We start from the raw sequence: 22,789 nt of genomic DNA on the forward strand, positions 1-22,789 counted from the left end.
ACGAGCTTTTAGAGAAGGGGCTAATTCAGCCCAATTCATCCCCTTTTTGTTCGCCTGTACTCTTAGTGCAGAAGAAGGATGGTTCATGGCGCATGTGCATTGACTATCGCGCCTTGAATAAGAATACCATCAAGAACAGGTTCCCCATACCGAGGATAGATGACATTCTTGATCGGCTTGAGGGAGCGTCATTGTTTACAAGGATAGACCTAAAGAGTGGCTACCATCAGATACGCATTAGGCCAGAAGATGTCCATAAGATTGCGTTCAGGACAACATTTGGTCTCTATGAGTTTCTTGTTATGCCATTTGGTCTCACAAATGCTCCTGCCACGTTTAATAGAATGATGGACAGAATTTTTAGACCACATAGAAACTTCGTGGGTACCTTCTTTGATGACATGATTGTCTATTTGAAGTCTGAAGAGGAGCATAGGGATCACTTGACTGCAGTTTTCAATGAGTTACGTAACAACAGGCTACTCATTAATGCGAAGAAGAGTGAATTCTTTTTGCAAGAGATTCACTTCCTTGGGCACATTGTTTCAAAGGATGGGGTACGCATGGATCCCGCTAAAGTGGAAGCAATCAGATCATGGCCAGACTTGAAGTCCGTACATGACATTCGAAGCTTTCTAGGCTTATGTTCCTACTATAGGAGGTTCATTCGAAATTTTACTGAGATTGCTTCTCCACTCCATGCACTACAAGGAAAAGGAGTTACTTTCAAGTGGACAGCCAAGGAAATTTTAGTGTTCAAACACTTGAAAGAGAAGCTGACTTCAGATCCGGTAATCATTTTGCCAGATCTTTCAAAACCTTTTGTGGTTCAGTGTGATGCGTGTGGCCATAGTCTTGGTGCAGTTCTAATGCAGAATGGCCGAGTAGTCACATATGAGAGCAGAATTCTTTTGAAGACTGAAAGAAACTTGCAAGTCTATGAGAAAGAATTGCTAGCAGTAATTCATGCTCTCACTAGTTGGAAACACTATCTGCTAGGGGCTGATTTTGTTGTCCAAACGGATCATCAAACCTTGCGATATTTTCTCACACAGACGAAGTTGTTTGAGAAGCACATGCGATGGGCAAACATCTTGTCAATGTTCCATTTTCAGATTGTGCATGTGCAAGGGAAAAAGAACGTGGTGGCTGATGCGTTGTCACGAAAGCCCCAAATTTCAGCAGTGTCAATTCCGTACCATTGTGAACTGACGAAATGAAGACACAATATGCTGAAGATTTAGATTTTGCAAGGATCTATGACCAGCTTGTTGATGGGCAACATCATGAGCACTATATGCTTAAGAATGACTTTCCCATGATGAATGGAAAGTTATGCATTACCAAACAGTTACGGCCAAAGATTTTGATGGAAAGTCATGCGGAGACCTTATGCTGGGCATCGTGGAATTGATGCGACAGTGAAAGGGGTTGAGGCATTCTTCTATTGGCCAGCTTTGCGTCAAGATGTTGACACATTTGTAAGATCATGCTTAGTATGCCAAAAAGTCAAATTTGACAGACAAAAGCAACTGGGATTGTTGCAGCCATTGCCGATCCCAGATAGGCCATGGGAAAGCATAGCAATGGACTTTATCTTTGATCTTCCAAGGACGCAAACAGGAAATGATGGGATTTGGACTATCATTTGTAGGTTCAGTAAGCAGGCCCATTTCATTCCTGTGAGGAAGAAGATAAAGCCAGAACACATGGTCAAGATATTCATGAGCGATATCTTTAAATATCACGGGATGCCTCGGTCAATTGTCAGTGACAGGGATCCACGTATGACGAGTCTTTTCTGGAAGGCATTGTTTGAGAACATGGGCACTACGCTAAAGTTCTCTTCTTCATTTCATCCGCAAACTGATGGACAGTCAGAAGAGGCAAATTCTACTGTTCTAGACCTGCTCAAATGTTATGTGTCAGAGCACAAGGCAACTTGGGAACACCATCTTCCATTGGTTGAATATGCTTACAATAACACTGTGCATACGTCAACAGGTAAGGCACCATTTGAGATAGTGGAAGGAGGGAAGAAAGTCCCGCCCATTTTGCAGACTAAGAACAAGATTTTTGAGGCAGACAAGTATGTGCAAGATATGGATGAAACATACAGGAAGATAAAGATTGCTCTTGAGAAGACTCAGGCTAAGCAAAAGAAAGTTGTTGATCGTCACCGTCGTGAACTTGTATTTTCACTTGGTGAACTTGCTTTTGCGCTTTGAAAAGGCCAGGTTAAGGAAAAGGAAAGGCAAGAAACGCTTGTTTCCTAAGCTCGGTATGCAATATTATGGTCCTTTTCAGATTTCAGAAAAGATCAGCCATGTAGCTTACAGGTTAAAGCTACCAGAAGGCTGGAAAATACATAATGCTTTTCATGTCAGCCTTCTAAGACCCTTTGTTGGTGATGTGCCAGAGAATATGCTTGATGAGGAACAACCCGAAGTGGAAGAATTGGATGAAATCCTTGTTCCTGAACAAATATTGGCACATAAAGAAAGAAAGGTTAGAGGAAAGGTTGCAAGATGCTATTTGGTGAAGTTCAAGAACTATCCATCATTGGATGCCAAATGGATGGAAGAGTCTGAATTGGTTGATTCACCTCCGCTATAGCAATTGTATCTTGAAGCCTTTCAGATAGAACCCACAGTGACTTGATGTAGCCTTTTCTGGAGCAAGGCAAGAGCATGGTTCATGATGCTCAAGAGAGTAGTTAAGCAATTGTATCTACTCTTTCCATACAGAATTTAGCTAGAGAAGTTTGTGCTTGAGAGTACACTAGAAGACTTCTATGCTTGATATATGTGTCGTAGCCAGGTTGGTGGGATTGTTTAATCGTCCAACGCTACATTTCCGGAAGCATATATATCTTGGATTCCCATCATAGAATATATGTGATATCAGGAGATATTGCATGTATTATTGGCATGCAAGCGAGGTCGCTTGCAGTATTTCAAGGGTGGGGTGTGTCACCAGGAGGTGTATTTTTCCTGTTGCCTTCCGTAAATAAGTACTATATATTTTTTATTTATTTTATTTTTACTTGTTTTCCCCGGAACCCTTGAAAAGGTGCAAGTGGACATTGCATGGCCAGTGTGAAACGACGGCTGCGGGGCCGAATAGGTTTCTCACAGTGGGAGTTTGGGTCGGTCAGTCTGGGACGGGTCGGACCAATTAGCACTGAATTCTGATGAGTATGGAAGCTTGTGTGCGCCAAATGAAGTCTGGGCCGCTCGGAAAGTCACTTATAACTTTATAAGTCAGTGGGAACTAGAAAATTAACTCAAAAGGGGCAAACAGTTAGCATTGAATTCTGATGAGTATGGAAGCCTGTGTGCGCCAAATGAAGTCTGGGCCACTCAGAAAGTCACTTATAACTTTATAAGTCAGTGGGAACTAGAAAATTAACTCAAAAGGGGCAAACTGGACACATGGCGACTTCTGGGGAGTTTGCTACTTCCAACTGAATAGGGGGCGCCCAATTTGAGAGAGGCTGATTTCTGATCATAAGTGAGCTACAGTGTGTGTGTGAGTAGTGGGTGCAAGTTTACAGCTTTAATGGAAAGCTTGCCTTCTCCTCTCTCTCATGTAGCGCGATGATTTGCTCTCGTGCATCTCTCTCTCCCCTTTGGCACAGATGGTAATGTCCCACTAGATGGGCTACTCAGATGAACATGTACAGTTCTGGGGGTTTATGCGCGTTTGCCAAGGCAAGAGCCTTCTGAACAAGAACCGGATTAGCTAATTGCTAATCCCCCACAGGTACACACAGTTCCATCGCGAAAGATTGCGAGTTCGGAGAGTTTTCTCGCGTGAAAACTCGTCCAATTCACAGGGGAACTGTCCCATTGCGTGCGGGAGCCCTTGGGACACGAGTAGGCGTGTTCGCTCCGCTAAAAACAATCCGAAACAGCGGATTACAGCATGCTGTGTTTTTCTGCAGGTTTAGGGTTTTGCACCTAAACTGCAAGGGAACACCGGGGGAGCCTCGTGAGAGCCTTGGGATGCATGTACAGGCTTTTGGACACCCGGCAGTGAAAAACAGGGAATTACAGCCCGCTGAATTTCTGTGACAGCTCACCAGAAAGCTTTCAGATAGCAAGGGAATCCGTCCTAGACAGGTGCTTTTGACCTACAGGGGTTTTTGCACCGTTATGCTGCCAAAATCAGGTCGAAAACCTGCGTTTTCAGCCCTCGCCAGGTTTGGACAGCTTTGTGAAAGCTTGTGCGAAGTGGTCGGATCGTCTACCTTAATTTGAATAAAGAAATACCAAAAGGGACGCTAGTCTTTGGGGCCTACAGGGTGTCGGTCTCGTGTATGCAGTGACATTCTAGTCGCTGGACGCAGCTGTGTTCTCTTCCCTTCTCATTGCTCTGTGTAAAGTTAACAGGTAATTGAAATAGTACCGCCCTCTACGTTGTACAGGCCGGTTATACGTAGGTACTAACAATCAGTGTCTGCTAAGAAGGTTTATGGCTTTTGTCGGTTTTGCAGGCGTAATCGCGGTCGATTACAATGCTTTCAAGAGGGGGGTATGTCACAAAGTGATGACGTGGCTACGGACAGCAGAAACCCTAATTTCTGCCAAAAACCCTAAAATTCCTGCAAACCCTAATTTCTGCCCGGAAATCACGGAGGCTGAAAAAAAAAAATGATTAGCGACGCAAATTTCGCTTTTTCTCTACGCAATGAGAAAGAGAGAGAGAATGCTTTTGCTTTCAAGCTTTTGGGGCTCTGCTTTTGGGCATCCCTTGTAATCTTTAAATTAGTATCTGGACGCAGAGTCTGAGAGTGAAACCCTAACCGCTCTCTTGTACTTTGATGATTGATTAATACAAAAAGAAATCCCGAAAGGGGCGCCAGTCTTTGGGGCCAATATCTCTAGGCACGGAACTCTGTCGGGCCTGTGCAAATCTATTGTGATCTGTGAATTGTTTTGAAATGGTTATTTGGTGTTGTCGCGGTTGATTCTTGACTTGGAGTGTCCAAGTCTGTTACATAGACACTAGCTAGGAGAGTCTCCTAAGCTAAGACCCCTCTATTAGCACAAATGAGGGACAAGGGAATAGAAAAATTCAACGGGGAAGGATTTCGCACCTGGCAAACGAAATTAAGAGGATATCTTATGAAAAAATGTTTGTGGTCTGTCATCAACACTGCCTTAGAGCAACATCAGCACTGCCTTAGAGCAACAAGTCGAACCCGATGGAGTGCACACTAGGACATCTACACTCATAGCAAGTGCACAGAATTTGGCCAAAGACGAACAAGCATTAGGAATCATCATCACCTCCTTGCATGACAATTATGTGCACTTCATAGACGAATGTACACATGCACATGATGCATGGCATGTTTTAGAAAGCAATTTTGAAGCCAAGGCCAAAAGAAGTAAAGTTAGTCTCAAAAGACAACTTTACAAGATCACCATGATTGAAGGGGAGGACATTGCTAGCCTAGTAAATAGGCTTAAGAGCATTGTCACGCAGCACAAATGGAGGCAGTAGCAGTGGAGAAAGCAACAGTAGCAGAAGCAACGAAGGCAAGAGACCTAACAAAGGTTCAGCTCACATAGTAGAAGGCGAAGAAGACAAAGGAGAGACCAACCTTATCTTTTATGAAGACGTACTTTGAAGATGCAGCCTCTCTACTTGTAGGGGAGGACTTTTCTTTTCCTGTGTGAATATTATCATCCTGTGTGGATTTTGTCAGCCTGTGTGGATTTTGCCATCCTGTGTGAATACCAGCTTATCATCCTGTGTGGATCATGCATCTTCAGTATTTTGTCATAGTCCAAACCTCAAGGGGAGGATTGTAAAGTGTGAGCTTTGTCCTAAAGTGTGAGTCAAGGAGAGAAGAGTGGAATTATCCCACATGCTGTGGAGCAAGGTTGTAGAGCTACTTAAAGCTCATTTCATGAATGAATAAACACAACTCTATTTTGCACTACATGCTTGTCTATGGTGAGCTTGTGCTAAGCTAAGTCAATACTCAAGATTGTGTTTATGAGTCCAAGCTAATTCTATCTTGGAACCTAATTCACTTGAGTGATAACCTTGCTTACACACACACTCACATTGACGCTATGTTTCTCTTTCATCCACCATAGCTAGCACGATCCCATTCCCAACACTAGCTACCCCCCACTAGTAGTTGAGGCGCTCACCATATATGTTTCCTTCCTACACCGCTTGTGGGAACTTCCCAGAGACAGATACGCCCACCTTGCACTTGAGTCCTCTCGACAGTTAGCCAAGCAGGGAGACACAGCATGTTGGTATGGGGAGATGACGTCATGGTTCCAGGCACATGGATTTAGTGTAGACAAATTGCCCCCCTTCCAGTCCTCACTGGATGCACCCTCTCTGACTCTTACACAGTCCAAGACCACCAGGCTCATCCACCAGGACCCGATTCAGCTAGACACCAGGAGGACATGGGTACAGCCAGCACAGGAGCTGGGCACGACGATGGCTTTCTACAGAGAGCATCCTCTCCAACTTACGACGGACGGTTTTGTGACGAGGCCCAGATACATGGACACCCACTTGTCTCATGGAATACAATGTGCGATTGGCCAGATATGCACATCTTCACACCAGCTGCAGATCAAGGCTGGGAGATACAGCAGAGTACATGCACCCTGTGTAACACGGAGCCTGAGACAGTTACACTACAGATGCCACTGCCCCGTCTACTACGAGATACGAGGCCGCTTCCACTGCTTGTGCAGAGAGGGCTTTGGACCACTCTCCAGAGTCATGAGGTACGAGGATCAAAGATGCTTGGGTTTGTTTCTGCTCGAGCTGCGCACACAGAGAGAGCCTGATGAGAGGAGAGGCTAGCCAGTCTCAGAGACACATCACAGACTTCTTTAGAAGCAGACACTGAACACCCAGAGGAGCTACTACCACAACAGATCTTGTCGCCTCACACCAGAGGTACGCTGATCGATTGAGGGACTGAGGTAGGGAGATCGAGACGCCCACGATTGCGGAGGACTAAACAGCATCGACAGAGGCTACATCAGAGGATTCGGACCACTTTGACCCGACATGCTCGACGCCCGGTCAAACTGCTGTCCATGGAGGAGATTGATGAGATCTGCCAACAACCGATGATGGATCTCTTGTGACTTGTGATTTAGCTACCCCCAGCTAGCTGCTTAGTTCACACCTACCAGTTTAGGATCCCATAGTACTTTTATTTTATCATTTTGTCATTTCATTTTGTTACTCTGACTTTGTATCAGATTCACCACATTGTAACGCTCTGGTCTCATAGGTCATTTTGGCCTTTTGGAGACATTAATATAACATTTCATTTCATTTCATATCTCTCTCTCTCTCTCTCTCTCTCTCTCTCTCTCTCTCTCTCTCTCTCTCTCTCTCTCTCTCAAAACACACACTAAATCAGCAGTAATTCTCTTGCCATTTTCTCTACAGGCTTTAAAAAATGATTGATAAGGAAGCTCACAAAGAGGCATTAGGGTTCAAGTTTCCATGCATGAGTGTTTTTACTTGCCCAAAAAAGATTCATGTCACAGATTGCAGCTCACACATTAAGGAATAGGGTTCAAGTTTTAAAGCAGCAATATTGCAGCGAGACTTGCTTACCAGCAATTATCGGAACTTCAGCTGGAGCCGCAACAATATCGTCAGCCTGAAATTAAGTAACTGTTTATATGATCTCTACCATATGTCGAATGATGCAAATGATCTGTATTGACGACTGGTAGCGATTCAAGGGACATTTTAGTAGAGAGAATACCTGAAAGAGACTGCTTGCTTGGATACTCCGGACTTGTTCCAACTGTGCTAACTCATCTTCAACAGACTTCACTCGTTCCAGCACCTCTGGTGTACTAACAAACCGTACAAACCTGGCACCAGGGAGTACAGAAAATTGGATTTGTGGCCATACACAAATGTGTGCCTGTGGGCAATGTCTGGTTGGGTGTGGGTGTGTTTTTTTTTTTTTTTTTTTTTTGGGGGAAGGGGGGGGCAGGAGCCTTGCCAAAAGCCGTGATGCATGCAGGCCACAAGAGGGAAGAGCACATTGGGGAAACGTGACTTCGTTCTGATTACCTCTCAACTGTCCCTTTTGTGAACCATGACTTTCCATTCATGAACTGTGGATACCCTAGCCTCACTAAACTGCAACCTTTGGCAGTCTGCTCCTCCACTGCTCGAAGATGCGTACGGAAAGGCTTCAGAAAGCCCGATGCTACCTTCTCTGTGACACCATTTGCTGAAACGAATAGCTCACATCTGCTAGCATCCAAAGAAAGATAAAAACTATTCACTTGGAAAGCAAGATTTAAATATAAGTGATTTGCACTATAATCCGAACATTCATCAAAAAACGAAATCTACTTGTATTCACAAGTTTCTTTTTAATAACAAAGTTGATAGTTGCCCCCCTCCCACCCCTCAATCCTTGAGCTCCAAAGCTTGCGATGCAGGAAAATCCTTTTTTACTTCTGAAAGTTTCTTTTTTGAAATGTTCAACAGAAATTCATGTAGATGTATTTAATTTTCTCTAAAAGAATGGAACACAATCCTTGAGCTCCAAGGCTTGCTCATGGATGCAGGAAAATCCTTTCTTACTTCTGAAAGTTCCTTTTTCGAAGTGTTCAACAGAAATTCATGCAGATGTCTTCAATTTTCTCCAAAAGAATGGATCACAAAGCTCCTCCTGTAACATTGAATAGCTCTTGTGTACATACCAATAAATGTCTTTTGCTCTGCTTTCAATTTGCTGAATTGGATAAAGAGCATGATCTGATCTTTTTTCACCCAAGCATTGAACTGCTCGTGTAATTCTAAATGTATTCTACTTTGCTTTCAATTACCTGAATTGGATTCTTTACCCAATTGCTAAACACTGTGTCTTATTGTGCATATGGGCATTATATTACAATTTACAACTGTTTAACCTACAAAGAGGCTGCAGTAAGGTACAGCTCATTCAGCAAAAGCGTATGTGGGCTTAATTGCTCTTTAAGCTCAACAATGTAGAGGAATCAATATGCATTTAAGCTTGTGCATGCATATGCATCAACGCACAAGTACAGACTGAAATGTGCTCATGTATGTACATATGTATGGGCATCTGGGTGAACCCTAAATCCTTTTCATAGTTTATGCGGCCATAAGGATTATAAACGTTGAAAGATCTGCGAGATTTCTCAACAAAAGGCCCCAAAGTGTGCAAAAGAGTTACTAAAACCCAGTCTATCAACTCAAAGATAAGAATGCAGATTCTGACCGAAGATTGAAGGTTCTAACTCGTCACATTTGTCCTCAATTTTGTAAGAGGTAAGCAACTCTCTCTCTCTCTCTCTCTCTCTCTCTCTCTCTCTCTCACCTGGTGCGAGGTGGGGCAAGCTGCAACTCCACAAAGTCCAGCACAGTTTCTGCGTTCATGGCCATTGAGCTCAAGAGGATAAATCCAATCGCATTTTTGTCTGCTATGAAGAACTTCACGAGGATGCTTAACAACGTTGGCTTGATAAGATCAAAGCAATAGCTCTTCCCTCTCTCTCTCTCTCTCTCTCCACCACACACACACACGGAGAGAGAGGGAAGCTGCAAAATCAAAGCAGAGTGCAAGCGGGCAGTTGAGAGAGAGAGAGAGAGAGGAGGAGGAGGAGGAGGGGAGCGGAGCCTACAGAGAGAAGGGAGGAGGAAGAGGCAATTTTGACAAAATAAACTAAGGATTTAAAGTAAGGTGGGAGCATTTTTGCTTTCATTCAGGGAAAGCTGCGGAATTAAATAATTGACTGCAAAAGGAAATCGGAAACGGGCAGATTTGCCTTAAAACTTTGAAAAGCCAAAAAGGAATTGCGAAATGGAAAGTGCGGGTGGTGGTCACTGGTGGTGGTGGGAGAAGGTGGTGACCACCATCATCACCCCCTTTTCCCTCTCACGTGGGACCGCCCGCTTGTAACCTTTCCCCTTCCCTTTTACCTTGCAAATGCGATTATCATAATCAGGCTGAAACGTGCAAGCTTTGCAAGTTAACAAATCCATTAACTGAGTAGGCTGGATTCACACACGGGTGGCGCCCATTTTGGCTTTGGGCATCCAGACATTAGGAAGCGTGTAATGAGATAAAGGGTGAGTTCAAACAGTAGTTCCCTGGCCAATTCACACAAAGCTGAGGTAAAAGTAGATTTTGCTTCTCAACATTTGTTGTCATCCATGAAGAAGCTATTGCTTCTTCAGCCGTTTGGCTACCTAAGGTGCTCAATCCTTGATGATGTGTTGAGAATGCATTGTTGTGTCATTGTCTACGCCACAATCCCTTCTTCTGAGGGCAATAGAAAATTTGTGGGCCCGATAAAGCTCGAATTTAGCCCCGTCCAATAACTTTGCTCCATGTCATTCAAGAAACTTCTTCCATTGCCCACATTTGAGGAATCAAGCTTCCCTTGCCATCTTTTAAAGCTTCCTCCCATTACTTTAGGTGAGGAGACCCATGGAGACATCTAGAATGGGTGTGACAGGGCTACAAGCTCCCTCCTTTTTGTTGACATCAGATGGTGTACAAGAATGTGAATCAACTCTGGAGTTCATGGTTGACCTGAAGCCCGACAACGATTCCTGTGAGGTCTAGATGATGCAGTGACTTTAGTGCACCCAAAGGTGAGTACTTTATAGTTAACTATGAAATGAATAAGAACCCAAAGTGACTTAATTCAACCACAGGAAGCAGCACATATAAAGAGAGAACTGTTAGGAAATATGACGTAGCTAAGTAGATAATTGAGTAGATTACTTAATGGAGAGATAATTTACACACACAAGAGATTATAGAGTAGAGAGAGAGAGAGTACACACGATATACGTGGTTCACCCAATGTGGGTACGTCCACGGGAAAGCAGCCACTCAATGGCTTTAGTACTTCAAAAAAAGAAGTAGGTTACAAAGGGATTATACCCTTTCGGAGCTCCCGCTTTGCTTCACTCTCACCACCTCACACCCACCTTGTTGCATCAACTTCACACTATGAAATGTGTGTAGAAATGGCCTCCTTTTATAGGCCAAAAGGGTTGCCCTCTCTCATGAGAAGCAGCCATGTGCAGCCGCCCTTGTGTAGATAAGTCGGACCCTCCAATTCGCCCATGTGTGGCCGCCCTTGAGAAGACAAGTCTACTTTTGAATTCGGCCACCGGCTATTGACTTCCGACCACCGGCCACTGGCCAACCGATCTGTCGTTTTTCGATCACTTTTCGGCTGTCGTCTGCCGGCCATAACATTCCGGCGAAGCCTTGAAAATTTTGGTTTCCGACGAGTGATTTTCCTTTACGCACGATGGCTTCTCCTCATAATGGGGGCATTACAAATGTGCGTTTTTAACACAGAAAATTACAAGGAGTAAATCAGGCTCCATACTTAACAATCTCCGACTTGGAGACTAATCTCCAAACCAAACCTGTGACTACTTTCCATCTTGGCTTCTTATCCTTGAATGCCAATTGAAGATGAGCAAAAGCTCAACTTCTCCTTGTTGACCACCTTTGTAAACATGTCTGCAGGATTTTCACTTGTATGCACCTTTCCTAGCTTTAGCTGTCCCTCTTTCAAAAGAGTGCGTATGAAGTGATATCTCACCTCGATGTGCTTTGTCCTTGAATGAAAGGCTGAGTTCTTTGCAAGATAGATAGCGCTTTGGCTATCACTGTACAAGACACAATTGTTTTGTTTGAATCCAAGCTCTTCTAAGAATCTGTGAAGCCACATAATTTCTTTGCTTGCCTCCGTCATTGCTACATACTCTGCTTCCATGGTAGAAAGTGAGACCACTTTCTGCAACTTTGAAGCCCAGCTTACTGTTGTGCCTCCAACCGTGAAGACATAGCCAATAGTGCTCTTTCGAGTATCTTTGTCACTTGCCATATCTGCATCAGCATACCCTTCTAGAAAAATATCAGTTCCTCCAAAATACAAAGCATTTGTTGTTGCCCCTTTTAGATACCTAAGTATCCACTTCACAGCTTGTCAGTGCTCTTTACCTGGGTTGTCCATGAACCTACTTACAACTCCCACTGCATGTGCAATGTCTGGCCTTGTCCAGACCATAGCATGCATAAGAGAATCTACCGCTGCAGCAGATGGAACTTTAGACATATAGGCTATCTCCTCTTGTGTCTTTGGACACATATCCTTGGTTAGTTTAAAGTGACCAGCCAAAGGTGTAGAAATTGGTTTTGCATTTTGCATTGCAAACCTTTCTAGTACCTTCTTGATGTAATCCTCTTGAGATAGCTTTATTGTTTTCTTCGTCCTGTCCCTTGATATTTTCATACCAAGTATCCTCTTTGCAGCACCTAAATCTTTCATTGAAAAATATTTAGACAGCTCCTCTTTTAGGTCTTTGATGTCCTGCATGTTAGCACTTGCAATCAGCATGTCATCAACATACAACATTAGGATGATGAACTTCCCATCTCCCAAATTCTTCGTGTAGACGCAGTGATCCGAGTTGCATCTTGTGAATCCATGATCCAACATCCATCGATCACTCTTCAAGTACCATTGTTTTGGTACTTGCTTTAAACCATACAAGCTCTTCTTTAATCGGCAAACCATTTTCTCCTTACCTTTTACTTCACACCCCTTTGGTTGAAGCATGTAGATTTCCTCCTCTAAGTCATTGTGAGGGAATGCCGTATTTACATCCATTTGCTCGAGATTCAAATCATGAGCAGCCACAAGGCTTAAGACAAGCTTAATTGAGTTCATTTTTACAACAGGAGAAAATATTTCATTGAATTCAGTACTTTTCTTTTGAGAAAACCCTTTTACCACAAGCCTAAACTTGTACCTTTTCTTCCTACCTTCTTCTTCCTTCAGCTTGTAAACCCATTTGTTTTGAAGTGTCCGCTTACCTTTAGGCAACTCAACCAACTTCCATGTTTGGTTGCGATGTAGTGAGTCCATCTCCACTTACATGCTCTTCGTCCATTCTTCTTTGGATTCGTGTTGCATAGCTTCTTCATATGATTCCGGCTCTCCAGAATATGAGATCAAGAGATGGTTGAAGGAAGGAACAAGCCTTTCTAAGGGTCTACTTGCTCTTGTAGATCTTTGGGGAATAGGTTGAGGCTCTTCATTTGGTTGACGTTGTTGCACATTGTCATCGTTTGTAGTCCTTGAGTCTTCACCGTCCTCAAGCTCCATGTACTCATCACCTGTTTCTTTTGTTTATTTTCTTTCCAAGTAATCTTTGTACATATTTTGTTCGTTAAAAATTACATTCCTACTCCTTAAGATTTTACCATCTTCGGGATTCCATAAGCGATACCCAAAGTCACCTTCTCCATAGCCAATGAAGAAACACTTTTTGTACTTTGTATTTAGCTTTGATCTTAGGCTTCTATCTATGTGCATGAAAGCTTCACACCCAAACACTTTGAGAAATGCATAATTCACCGGTCTACCTGTCCATGCATCTTCTGGAACTCCCCCATCCAATGCCGTTGAGGGTGACCGGTTGATTAAGTACACAGACGTACTTACAGCTTCCACCCAAAGCTCAAGCGGTAGGCCTGCATGTAGCCGCATGCTTCGTGCTCGCTCCATGATTGTCCTGTTCATCCTTTCCGAAATCCCATTTTGTTGAGGTGTTCTTGGGGTTGTCCTTTGCCTCTGAATGCCATTGCTAGCACAAAAGCTTTCAAAAGTTTGGCTGCAATATTCGCCTCCATTGTTGGATCTGAGGCATTTAACCTTGGTACCTATTTCATTCTCCACAAAGGCTTTCCGCCTTTGAAATATGGAAAATACATCGGACTTATTCTTCATGACATAAACCCATGTTTTTCTAGTCGCATCGTCTATGAATGTTACATAGTACAATGAGCCACCAAGTGATGGTGTACTTGCAGGACCCCAAACATCAGAATGAACCAACTCAAGTTTTTCATTTTTCCTTTCATTTCCTGATTTTTGAAATTTTACCCTCTTTTGTTTACCATAAACACAATCTTCACAGAACTCTAAGTCGACTTCTTTCAAACCTGGTAGAAGCTTCTTTGTTTGAAGGATTTGCATTCCTTTGGCACTCGTATGCCCAAGCCGGTAGTGCCACACCGCACTGTCAACTTATGTAGTTGTTGCACAAGTTGAAGGTTGCGTGCTGATAGTACACAAGTAAAGTATATCAACCTTTTCTCCCTTGGCAACCACCAAAGATCCCTTTGAGATCTTCCATCATTTGTTTCCGAATGCAATGTTGTGACCTTCATCGTCCAATTGTCCTGTAGAGATCAAATTTTTCCGAAGAGAAGAAACATGCCTAACATCTTTAAGATTCCATTCATTTCCGTTAGCAGTTTTGACAAAAAAATGTACCTTTGCCGACAATCTCACAAGCTTCATCATCTCCCAAGTATACATACCCAAAATTACCTTTGGTGTAATCTTGGAAATGTTGCTTTTGTGGTGTCGCATGGAATGAAGCCCCGGAATCTACTATCCAGGAATTAGACACATTGTCTAATGAGAGAATTATAGCATCTTGCTCTACTTTACCTGCACATTGGCCTCCGATGTTGGCTTGTTGTCTTGAGACTCAGTCCCTTCTTCTTCTTGGACCAGCAATCCTTCTTGACGTGGCCCTTCTTGCCACTGTTCCAACATTCAAGAATTGACTTTGTGCGTGACTTGCTCCATCTTGAGCGATCACGACCCTTTTGGTTTTTGAACCTCTCCTTAGGCCTTCCTCTTGTTTCCCCTGACAGTGCAACACTTGATGATTCTCGTGTGCTTCTCCTTCGTATTTCCTCGCTTAGGAGAACACCCACAACATCATCAAACTTAAGAGTATTTGTGCCAGAAACAGAATTACTTACAGCCATCACAAGGTTGTCCCAACTATCCATTCTACAACTGAACCATTCTCTGTAATCTTTAGATTGAACAATTGCTTCATAAGAAATACCTTATTGGATGCTGACGGTTTCTCGTAGAAGTCATCAAGTGACTTCATCAAGTCCTCCGTGGTCTTCATCTCCGAAACATTGAAGGCCACCATTGACACCAAGCTTAACCGGATTGTTCCCAGTGCCTTTCGATCGAGGACAATCCATGCTTCATCTGCCATCGTTGCGGGCTTCTTTGCAAGACCGCCTAGTGGCAAATAGAGGTCCGTCTGGTAGAGATAGTCTTCAATCTGTATCTTCCAATGTTGGTAGTTTTTGCCGTTGAACTTCTCAATCTTGAGCTTCCCTTCCTCCGCCATAACTCCCACTCAATTCAAGAAATCCTTTCCTTGGATATACTTTAGCTACGAGCAAACCTTGCTCTGATACCAGTTGTTAGGAAATATGACGTAGCTAAGTAGATAATTGAGTAGATTACTTAATGGAGAGAGATAATTTACACACAAGAGATTAGAGAGAGAGAGAGAGAGAGAGAGTACACATGATATACATGGTTCACCCAATGTGGGCTACGGCCACGAGAAAGCAGCCACTCAATGGCTTTAGTACTTCAAAACAAGAAGTAGGTTACAAAGGGATTATACCCTTTTGGATCTCCCACCTTGCTTCACTCTCACCACCTCACACCCACCTTGTTGCATCAACTTCACACTATGAAATGTGTGTAGAAATGGCCCCCTTTTATAGGCCAAAAGGGTTGCCCTCTCTCATGAGAGGTAGCCATGTATAGCCGCCCTTGTGTAGATAAGTCCAAATCGGACCCTCCAATCCGCCCATGTGTGGCTGCCCTTGAGAAGACAAGTCCACTTTTGAATTTGGCCACCGGCTATTGACTTCTGACCACTGGCACCGGCCAACCAATCGGTCGTTTTTCGACCACTTTTCGGCCGCCGTCCGGCCATAATATTCCGGCGAAAAGGATTCCGGCGAGGTCGTGAAAATTTTGGTTTCTGGCTAGTGATTTTCCTTCACGCGCGAGGGCTTCTCCTCATAATGGGGGCCTTATAAATGTGCCTTTTTAACACAGGAAATTACAAGGGGTAAATCAGGCTCCATACTTAACAAGAACGAGTGTAAAGATTACATTGCATTAATCAAGTACATGAGCCCATAGGCTTAACATATCATCAACTATGTACAAAGGTGCTTCATACAAGGGGGAACAGAGATCAATCATAAGGTATCGCCAGCAGTCCCAAAGATGAAGGGGTCCTCCCTTTTTATTGTTGTCACTCTCGCTTCTTTATGCCTTCATCCTGCTTTCCATTCCACTGCGCCTTTCTTTGTCGTAATAACTTCGGCAAGAATCTTCAACTAATCCGTTGTTGGGGCTTTTCTCCACACTTGGATGTCCGCCTTCTTTGGTGTGCAACATCTCTTCCCATTTTTCTTGAACTGCTAAGTGGCCTAAAAGATTCTCCTAGCGTGAAGAACTTAGTCATTGATGTATGCATAATAAACTGGTATGGGATAATTTTATTGCATGAAGAGCGGTGGTCATCGCCTTCATGCTTTGTGACACCGTATTGAGAGCAATCATCACCAATCTTGCTTATTACTCCAAATATTGGTCTAGATGATCAAGATGTGTAGTGGGCTCGAGGATGGGAACCACTGGGTATGGTACCTTGGATTGCATGAATCATAAGGCCAGTGGAAGTGGTTTAGCTTCTAGAGTTTGACAAGCTATCAATTGTTTCCTTCAAGCCATGGCTAGAGGCAAGGCTTGCTCTAGCTTTTGTTATCATATAGTTCTAGCTTGTCCAACTCCTTCTCTTTTTTTGTTGTCTCGCCTTAAACCAAGTTGTCGTTCATTCTTGACTGAAGGTGCCAATTTTTGTTTAGCAATTGGCTCATGCTTTTTGGAGCACCTTCGTGATTGCAAATAGTCTTCAAAACCTCTATGGCATCTAAAGTGTGGCTAATGCTGGTGGACTCAAGTTTGTGCCTTTTCTCACGTCTCTCTGATGGGCCTCACCACCCTTCCTAGGGTGTTTAATAGAGATTGCATTTTGCTTTTACTTAGCCTAGCTATTTTGCCTATAATTGATACAAGGTTCGAAAAATGTCGCCCCTAGTATAGAATCTCTAGTGCAGGTGCTCACAAAGAATCCGATCCAAATCCAAGCCACATCCCATTGATATTCTACTATGAGTATGGCCATCTTCATAAATTGATTTTCTAAGATGTGCTTATCATCTTTCTTGAGAGCAATAGTGTGAGACACGAAGGATGCCATGCACTTGAAATCCTTTGACTAGTCATTGGTAAACCCTATACGGCCTTCTTCCCTGCTACAAGGTCCTCCTTTGTTTCCCCCCAAAAAGGCAGGGACCTGATCTTTAGACCAACTTGAGCTTGTGTTTTCTTGTGGTAAGGAAAGGAGTTTTACCGAGTTCTCCTTGCTAGCCTTGATTGTTGTCCCTATATTGGCCTTTTCATTCAATTGTGAAGTTGGAATTTTGTATTTTGTTTCCCCTGTGTATCATGGGATAGAAATCCCATTTGTCAAAATTCTTCTTCAACCCAGGTATTTTGTTGCATGATTTTTTGAGCTCAAATGGCATAATATTGAGTCTCTTCCTTCTAAGTCAAGTTCTCTAGGCGTTCTTTGACAGTGTCAATATTCTCTAGGTCGTACTCTATTGCTATTCGAAGGTTGAACACATAAAATTCAAAAGGGAAGATGGCTTCCTGCCTGTAGACTAACCTAAAGGGTGTTTGTTATGTGGTAACTTTGAAAGCTATCTGAATAGCCTAGAGTACTGAAGGCAAACATATATCCCAGGCATTTCCTTTGTCCGCACCATGATTTTTAGGATGTGTTTGAGAGCTTTATTTGAACTCTATGCCTATCCATTACTTCGTCGTAGTAAGTAGTTAATCATTGGTGCTTGATGTAGAATTCGACACTAAGCTACTCAATTACTTCCTTTATGAATTCAGAACCACTACCAAATTTGAATTTTAATGGACATCCATACTAGTGATGATATTTTTTAAAAGAAATTTTCGTAGTTGTGGGGTCGTTTTGCCTGGTAATGCCTAATCAACCATCCATTTTGTTACATTGTTGTAATAGCAATGTACTTGGTCTTCCCTTTGGTTATTTTGAAAGGGTCTCGTGAAGTCCATGCCTCACTTCATGAATGGTTGTAATGGTGCTATTGGGTGTAATGGCATCATGTCTTTAGTTGTAGGCTTGCCTAACCTTTGATGACATTTCTTGGCTCCCTTCATGGCATTTTTAAACAATGAATCCCACCACACTCCTGTTTGTGAATCTTTCATACCTATGGTTTTGCTTGAATAGTGACAAGCTGAGTCTCCTGCATGAGTCGTTGTAATAATCTCAACTCTTTCATCTTGATAGATGCACCTTATACGACCTTATCTTTACCCAATCGATACAATGTCTCATTGATCATTAAGGATTGTAGTACAAGAGACTTCCTTTTTGCTGACATCCATACTTTTGGACACCTGAATGTTTTCAAGAGGTAACTACGTTGTCCCATGAAGGTTTTCAAGAGATAGTGAATAGTCTAGCATCTAGAAATTGATCATGGATACCTTGGAGGTTCTCATTTGATTCAAATGTAGCCTTGGACAAGAAATCTACACCAATGTTTTTCATTCCCTGGTTTATGCTTAATTTGAAAGTCAAATTCTTGAAGTAAGAGCATCCACCTTAGTAATCGCCCCTTGATCTAGACTTTGTTTATAAAAAATATAAAAGCCTGATGGTCCACCAAAAAATGAATTCATTGCCCAACAAGTAATGATGAAATTTATCCATAGAATAGACCATGCCCAACAGTTCACGTTTTGGTGGTGGTATAGCCTTTTTCGGTGTCTTCGATATGTATGTGGGTGTAGTTGATGGGAAAATCCAAGTCTCCATCTAGTTGAGCTAAAATTGTACCCAATGTTGTGCCTGATGCATCGATGTGCACATGAAAGTATCCCACTTAGGCTATCGGAGCACCGATTGACTGCAAATTAGCTGCTTTGATGCTTGAAAGGCCTTTTGACATGCACTCAACCATTGAAACATGATATCCTTCCTGGTAAGTGCATATAAAGCATTAGCTTTCTTTGCAAATTTCTCCATAAATTGGTGATAGAAGTTGACATACCCCAAAAAGCTACTGACTTCATTGGCAAACTTTGGTGTTTTGGCTTTCATAATTGGTGTTATCTTGTCCACAACCATTTCCATACCTTTGCTAGACATGACATGTCCTAAAAAGTTTTATGTGTATACAACAAGCACACATTTGTAAGGATTCAAGCTGACTCGTTTCTCCTTGCATTTGATAAACACAAGTTTCAAACATTCCCAGTGCTTTTTCATGGCTGAATAAATGGTAAAATCATCCACAAAGATTGCCCATGAACTTATAAAGGTAGTCCTTGATGCATCATTGCTCTTTCTAAAAAGTGGTGGGGGCATTGCATAATCCAAATGGCCTCACCAAATACACTAATGCTTCCCATTTTGTTATGAATTTCATTTTCTTCCTATCCTTAAGGGCCAAGGCTATTTGGTTATACCCACTATAGCCATCCAAAAAACTATACATCTCATGCCCAACCACTCGATCAAGTATCATACTTATAAATGGTAGAGGAAATGGATCCTCGATAGTCTAATTGTTCAGTTTCCTAAAACCCGCACACATGTAGCTTCCCATTATTCTTGGGAACCACCACTATAGGAAACAACCAATCGGTGCTTTCTACTCTAGCAACATGAATCCTGCTTTGAGAAAACTATCAATTTCCTTTTCACTTTATTTGCATAATTATGTTAATATGTACTACTATATTTGTATTTGTCTTGCATCAATCTTAGTGGGATCCTTTGTTAATTTTATATATGTGTGGTGCCATGATGTTGTAGCGTTTGGCATCCACAAGAAGAAACATGAATTTTTTGAGCAATGCTCATGAAAGTGTGAAGAGTGCACGAATGTGGTGCGTGTGCAGAGAGAGAGAGAGAGAGAGAGAGAGAGAGAGAGAGAGAGAGAGAGAGAGAGAGAGAGAAGAGGATGTGGGTGGAGCAGATCACCACAATATGTGTGAGAACCCCTTATTCTTCTATCTAGTAAAGAATAATGTGTGTAAAAGTGATGGGCAGTCAAATGCCTTTGGCATGTCCGATCGGGGTAAGTGGCACACTGTCTTTACCCCGACAATATCCCACTTAAAGGCGAATGTGCTGATAAGTTGTACTACTATAGGATATAGCAATATTTACAAGAGGTATAGGGAGGAATCTCTTCTTAACCTATGTCTACTAGCTCTTTCAAAGTCAATGCATGCCACTATATAGGCTCTAGCGGTGTGTGGAAGCATATATCCCTACTAGAATCAGCATGCATATCGTGCAGCTATCCTATAATGACTTGCACTGCTCCATGATGCATCATGCTAATGTCAGTTATCACACAATTGACGATTCCAACTGCAAACTCTCACTGCAACTGCTATGTCAGGTCTCGATACAAAGAGGTGGTACATGAAAGTCCCAAAGGCTAATGATAAACACGTAATTTTTGCCAACATATCCATGCCATGTGCATTGACCTTTGCCAATCTATTTGCAATAGGTATCTCAACCTTCATCGCATCACCACCAAAACTAGTCATGTATGGATGTGTCAAGCCTAACTCTGGGGTAGTCGCTACTCCCTCATCGTCCATAGGGACTGCATCCACATGTTATGGCATCCACAATTAATGGCCATCTGCTTTAGTACCCCTTATTGTATTATGTGTGCATTTGTCAAGGTTCGATGCGTGTCATTATTGGATTGAAGGAATGTGGGGTACCATGGGTGGATTGCACTACAAGTTGAGTCGGTTCATAAAACACACGTGTGTGTAAAGTTTGTTACTTTGAGGGGGGGTTGTTGAAGTAAGTGCATGGAAACTATCCCTTGAGAGCAACAAGGGTGAGTTGGGTGGGTTATCTGATGAGGAGTAGATAAAATCCATGTAGACCAATCACATGGAGAAAGTTTTATTTGTAGAGCCTCTTTAAAGTCCTTGGTACACGTCCACGTATACATCACAAGTGTGAATTTCTACAGTCCTTGACTTTATCATGCTCATGAGAAGGAAATTGAGTTTGGTGAGAGTTTTGCTTCGACTTGTTTGTGCATGACTACCATTTGTAGCATTTGTTTCAATGACAGATGTCATAATGGTTGGAATGCACATCAATTGGACATACAAGTTGATTTTTTGAATGGTGCTTTACATATGTATCATACCCTCGTGGCTTGTTGAAAAAGGGTAGGAAAACATGGTATACAAGCTTAAGAAGGATTTGCATAGTTTAAATCAAGCTCCATGTGCTTGTTATGAAAAGATGCATGCTTATTTGGCTATACATGGTTTTCACAATAGTCCAACTAAGAGTACCTTGTATGTCAAGGGTGCGAATGATGTATTTCAAATCATTGTGCGTTATGGTGATGACATGTTGCTCTGTGGATTGAATGAGGGACATAAATTGCTGATTTTAAGGTTGATCTAAATGTCTCTTTTGAGATGTTAGATTTGGGGCTTTTACGTATTTGGCCATATAGTTTTAGCACGTTGATGGAGGTATTGGTTTGTGCTAGATTCTTAAAGGTTGCAAGCCTACTGCTGCTCCTATGCAGATAGGTTTGAAGCTTGCCTTATAGAACTATATGTTCATTATGTAGTCTTGCAAGAGAGCATATTTATGGGTTATGCATTGGAAGGTGGTTAAGCAGACCTTTGCTACTTGAGTGGCACCATACATCTTGGGTTGTTTTCTCTCAAGGGGGGATCATTTTTGCTGGATTTATCAAACTTGGATTGGGTGGGCTGGTTGCTATCTCGTTGCTATGACATATGAGTGTCCTTTAGTGGTTTTTGTTTCATGCTCTTTAGCTCATGCATACCTTGGTGAGCAAGAAGCGTCTTATAGTGGCTAGTCCCAATTGTGAGGCTCAGTACAGGGCAACCTTGGCAATTTTCAATGATAGATAGAGTGCTTTGGTAGCTACAAGGTACCCAATATTCCATGCTCAAAGAAAGCACACCGAGGTGCATTATCATTATGTCCGTGTGAGACTCTATACAGGAGAGGATGGCTTGGCCTATGTATCTATATAGGAAAACCTTGCTGATCTTTTTAAAAGTCTCTGCCTCGTGAGAAGTTCTAAGCTTTCCGTAAAGCTTTGGGGTTACTCCCCTTTGTGGAATGATCGCATAGGGTCTGGAATGACCCTATACATGAATGCTAGTTCATGTTTGCCGCATCACTCTTAGGGGAGATTTGTTACCATATTATGATAGTGATGTGTCAAACACACTTACGACCCTCTTTAGGAAGTTTTTCCCCTGGCTAGTATATATGCCCATCACTTTGGGAGTAAGCCTTATCACAGTCAATAATACTACTTCTTGCATTGTGTGCTCTTGAGCTTCTCCTTCATCTTTCCATCTTCACTTGTATTCGTGCAACAATATTTCTGGCACAACCAACAATATATTCGGTCCGATTCAATTTTTCTTAATTTTGGAATCAATCTTGCTAGTGGCTCTTCAAGTGCTTGAAACAAGCCTAGGTTTAGTGTAACCCCACCTACAAATTTTGAAGCTTACCTTTGGATTTAAATTAGAAGTTAATAAAACCTACAAAAGTTGGAGTAACTTAACATAAAACCTTTAAAAATGGTCAGCCTCTTACATTTTTTGTATGTAGGCCCGTTCAAGTATTTAAGCATTGGACTCCTCTACCCTGAACACTAAGTCCCACGAGGTCTTTAAGACTCCCGAGCATAAGGATC

The 22,789-nt window shown here is 42.4% G+C and overlaps 1 protein-coding gene across 2 annotated transcripts in view; it reads right to left on the reverse strand.

Moving 5' to 3' along the window:
• The window catches only part of LOC147453469 (uncharacterized), a 54,789-nt gene extending 45,023 nt beyond the window's left edge, over positions 1 to 9,766 (reverse strand). For both annotated transcript variants that reach the window (XM_086515657.1, XM_086515656.1), the window contains exons 1-4: positions 9,374 to 9,766; positions 8,092 to 8,274; positions 7,775 to 7,886; positions 7,621 to 7,666 (exon numbers count right to left, since the gene is read on the reverse strand). In XM_086515657.1, coding sequence (XP_086371783.1) covers positions 7,621 to 7,666; positions 7,775 to 7,886; positions 8,092 to 8,274; positions 9,374 to 9,438 — 406 coding nt within the window. In that variant the 5' untranslated portion in view covers positions 9,439 to 9,766. The remainder of the gene's footprint in view (positions 1 to 7,620; positions 7,667 to 7,774; positions 7,887 to 8,091; positions 8,275 to 9,373) is intronic.
• Between the last annotated feature and the right edge of the window lie 13,023 nt (positions 9,767 to 22,789).

The sequence above is a fragment of the Adiantum capillus-veneris genome, chromosome 7 (assembly GCF_014529385.1).
Source record: "Adiantum capillus-veneris isolate H3 chromosome 7, ASM1452938v2, whole genome shotgun sequence".
NCBI classification, from domain to species: domain Eukaryota; kingdom Viridiplantae; phylum Streptophyta; class Polypodiopsida; order Polypodiales; family Pteridaceae; genus Adiantum; species Adiantum capillus-veneris.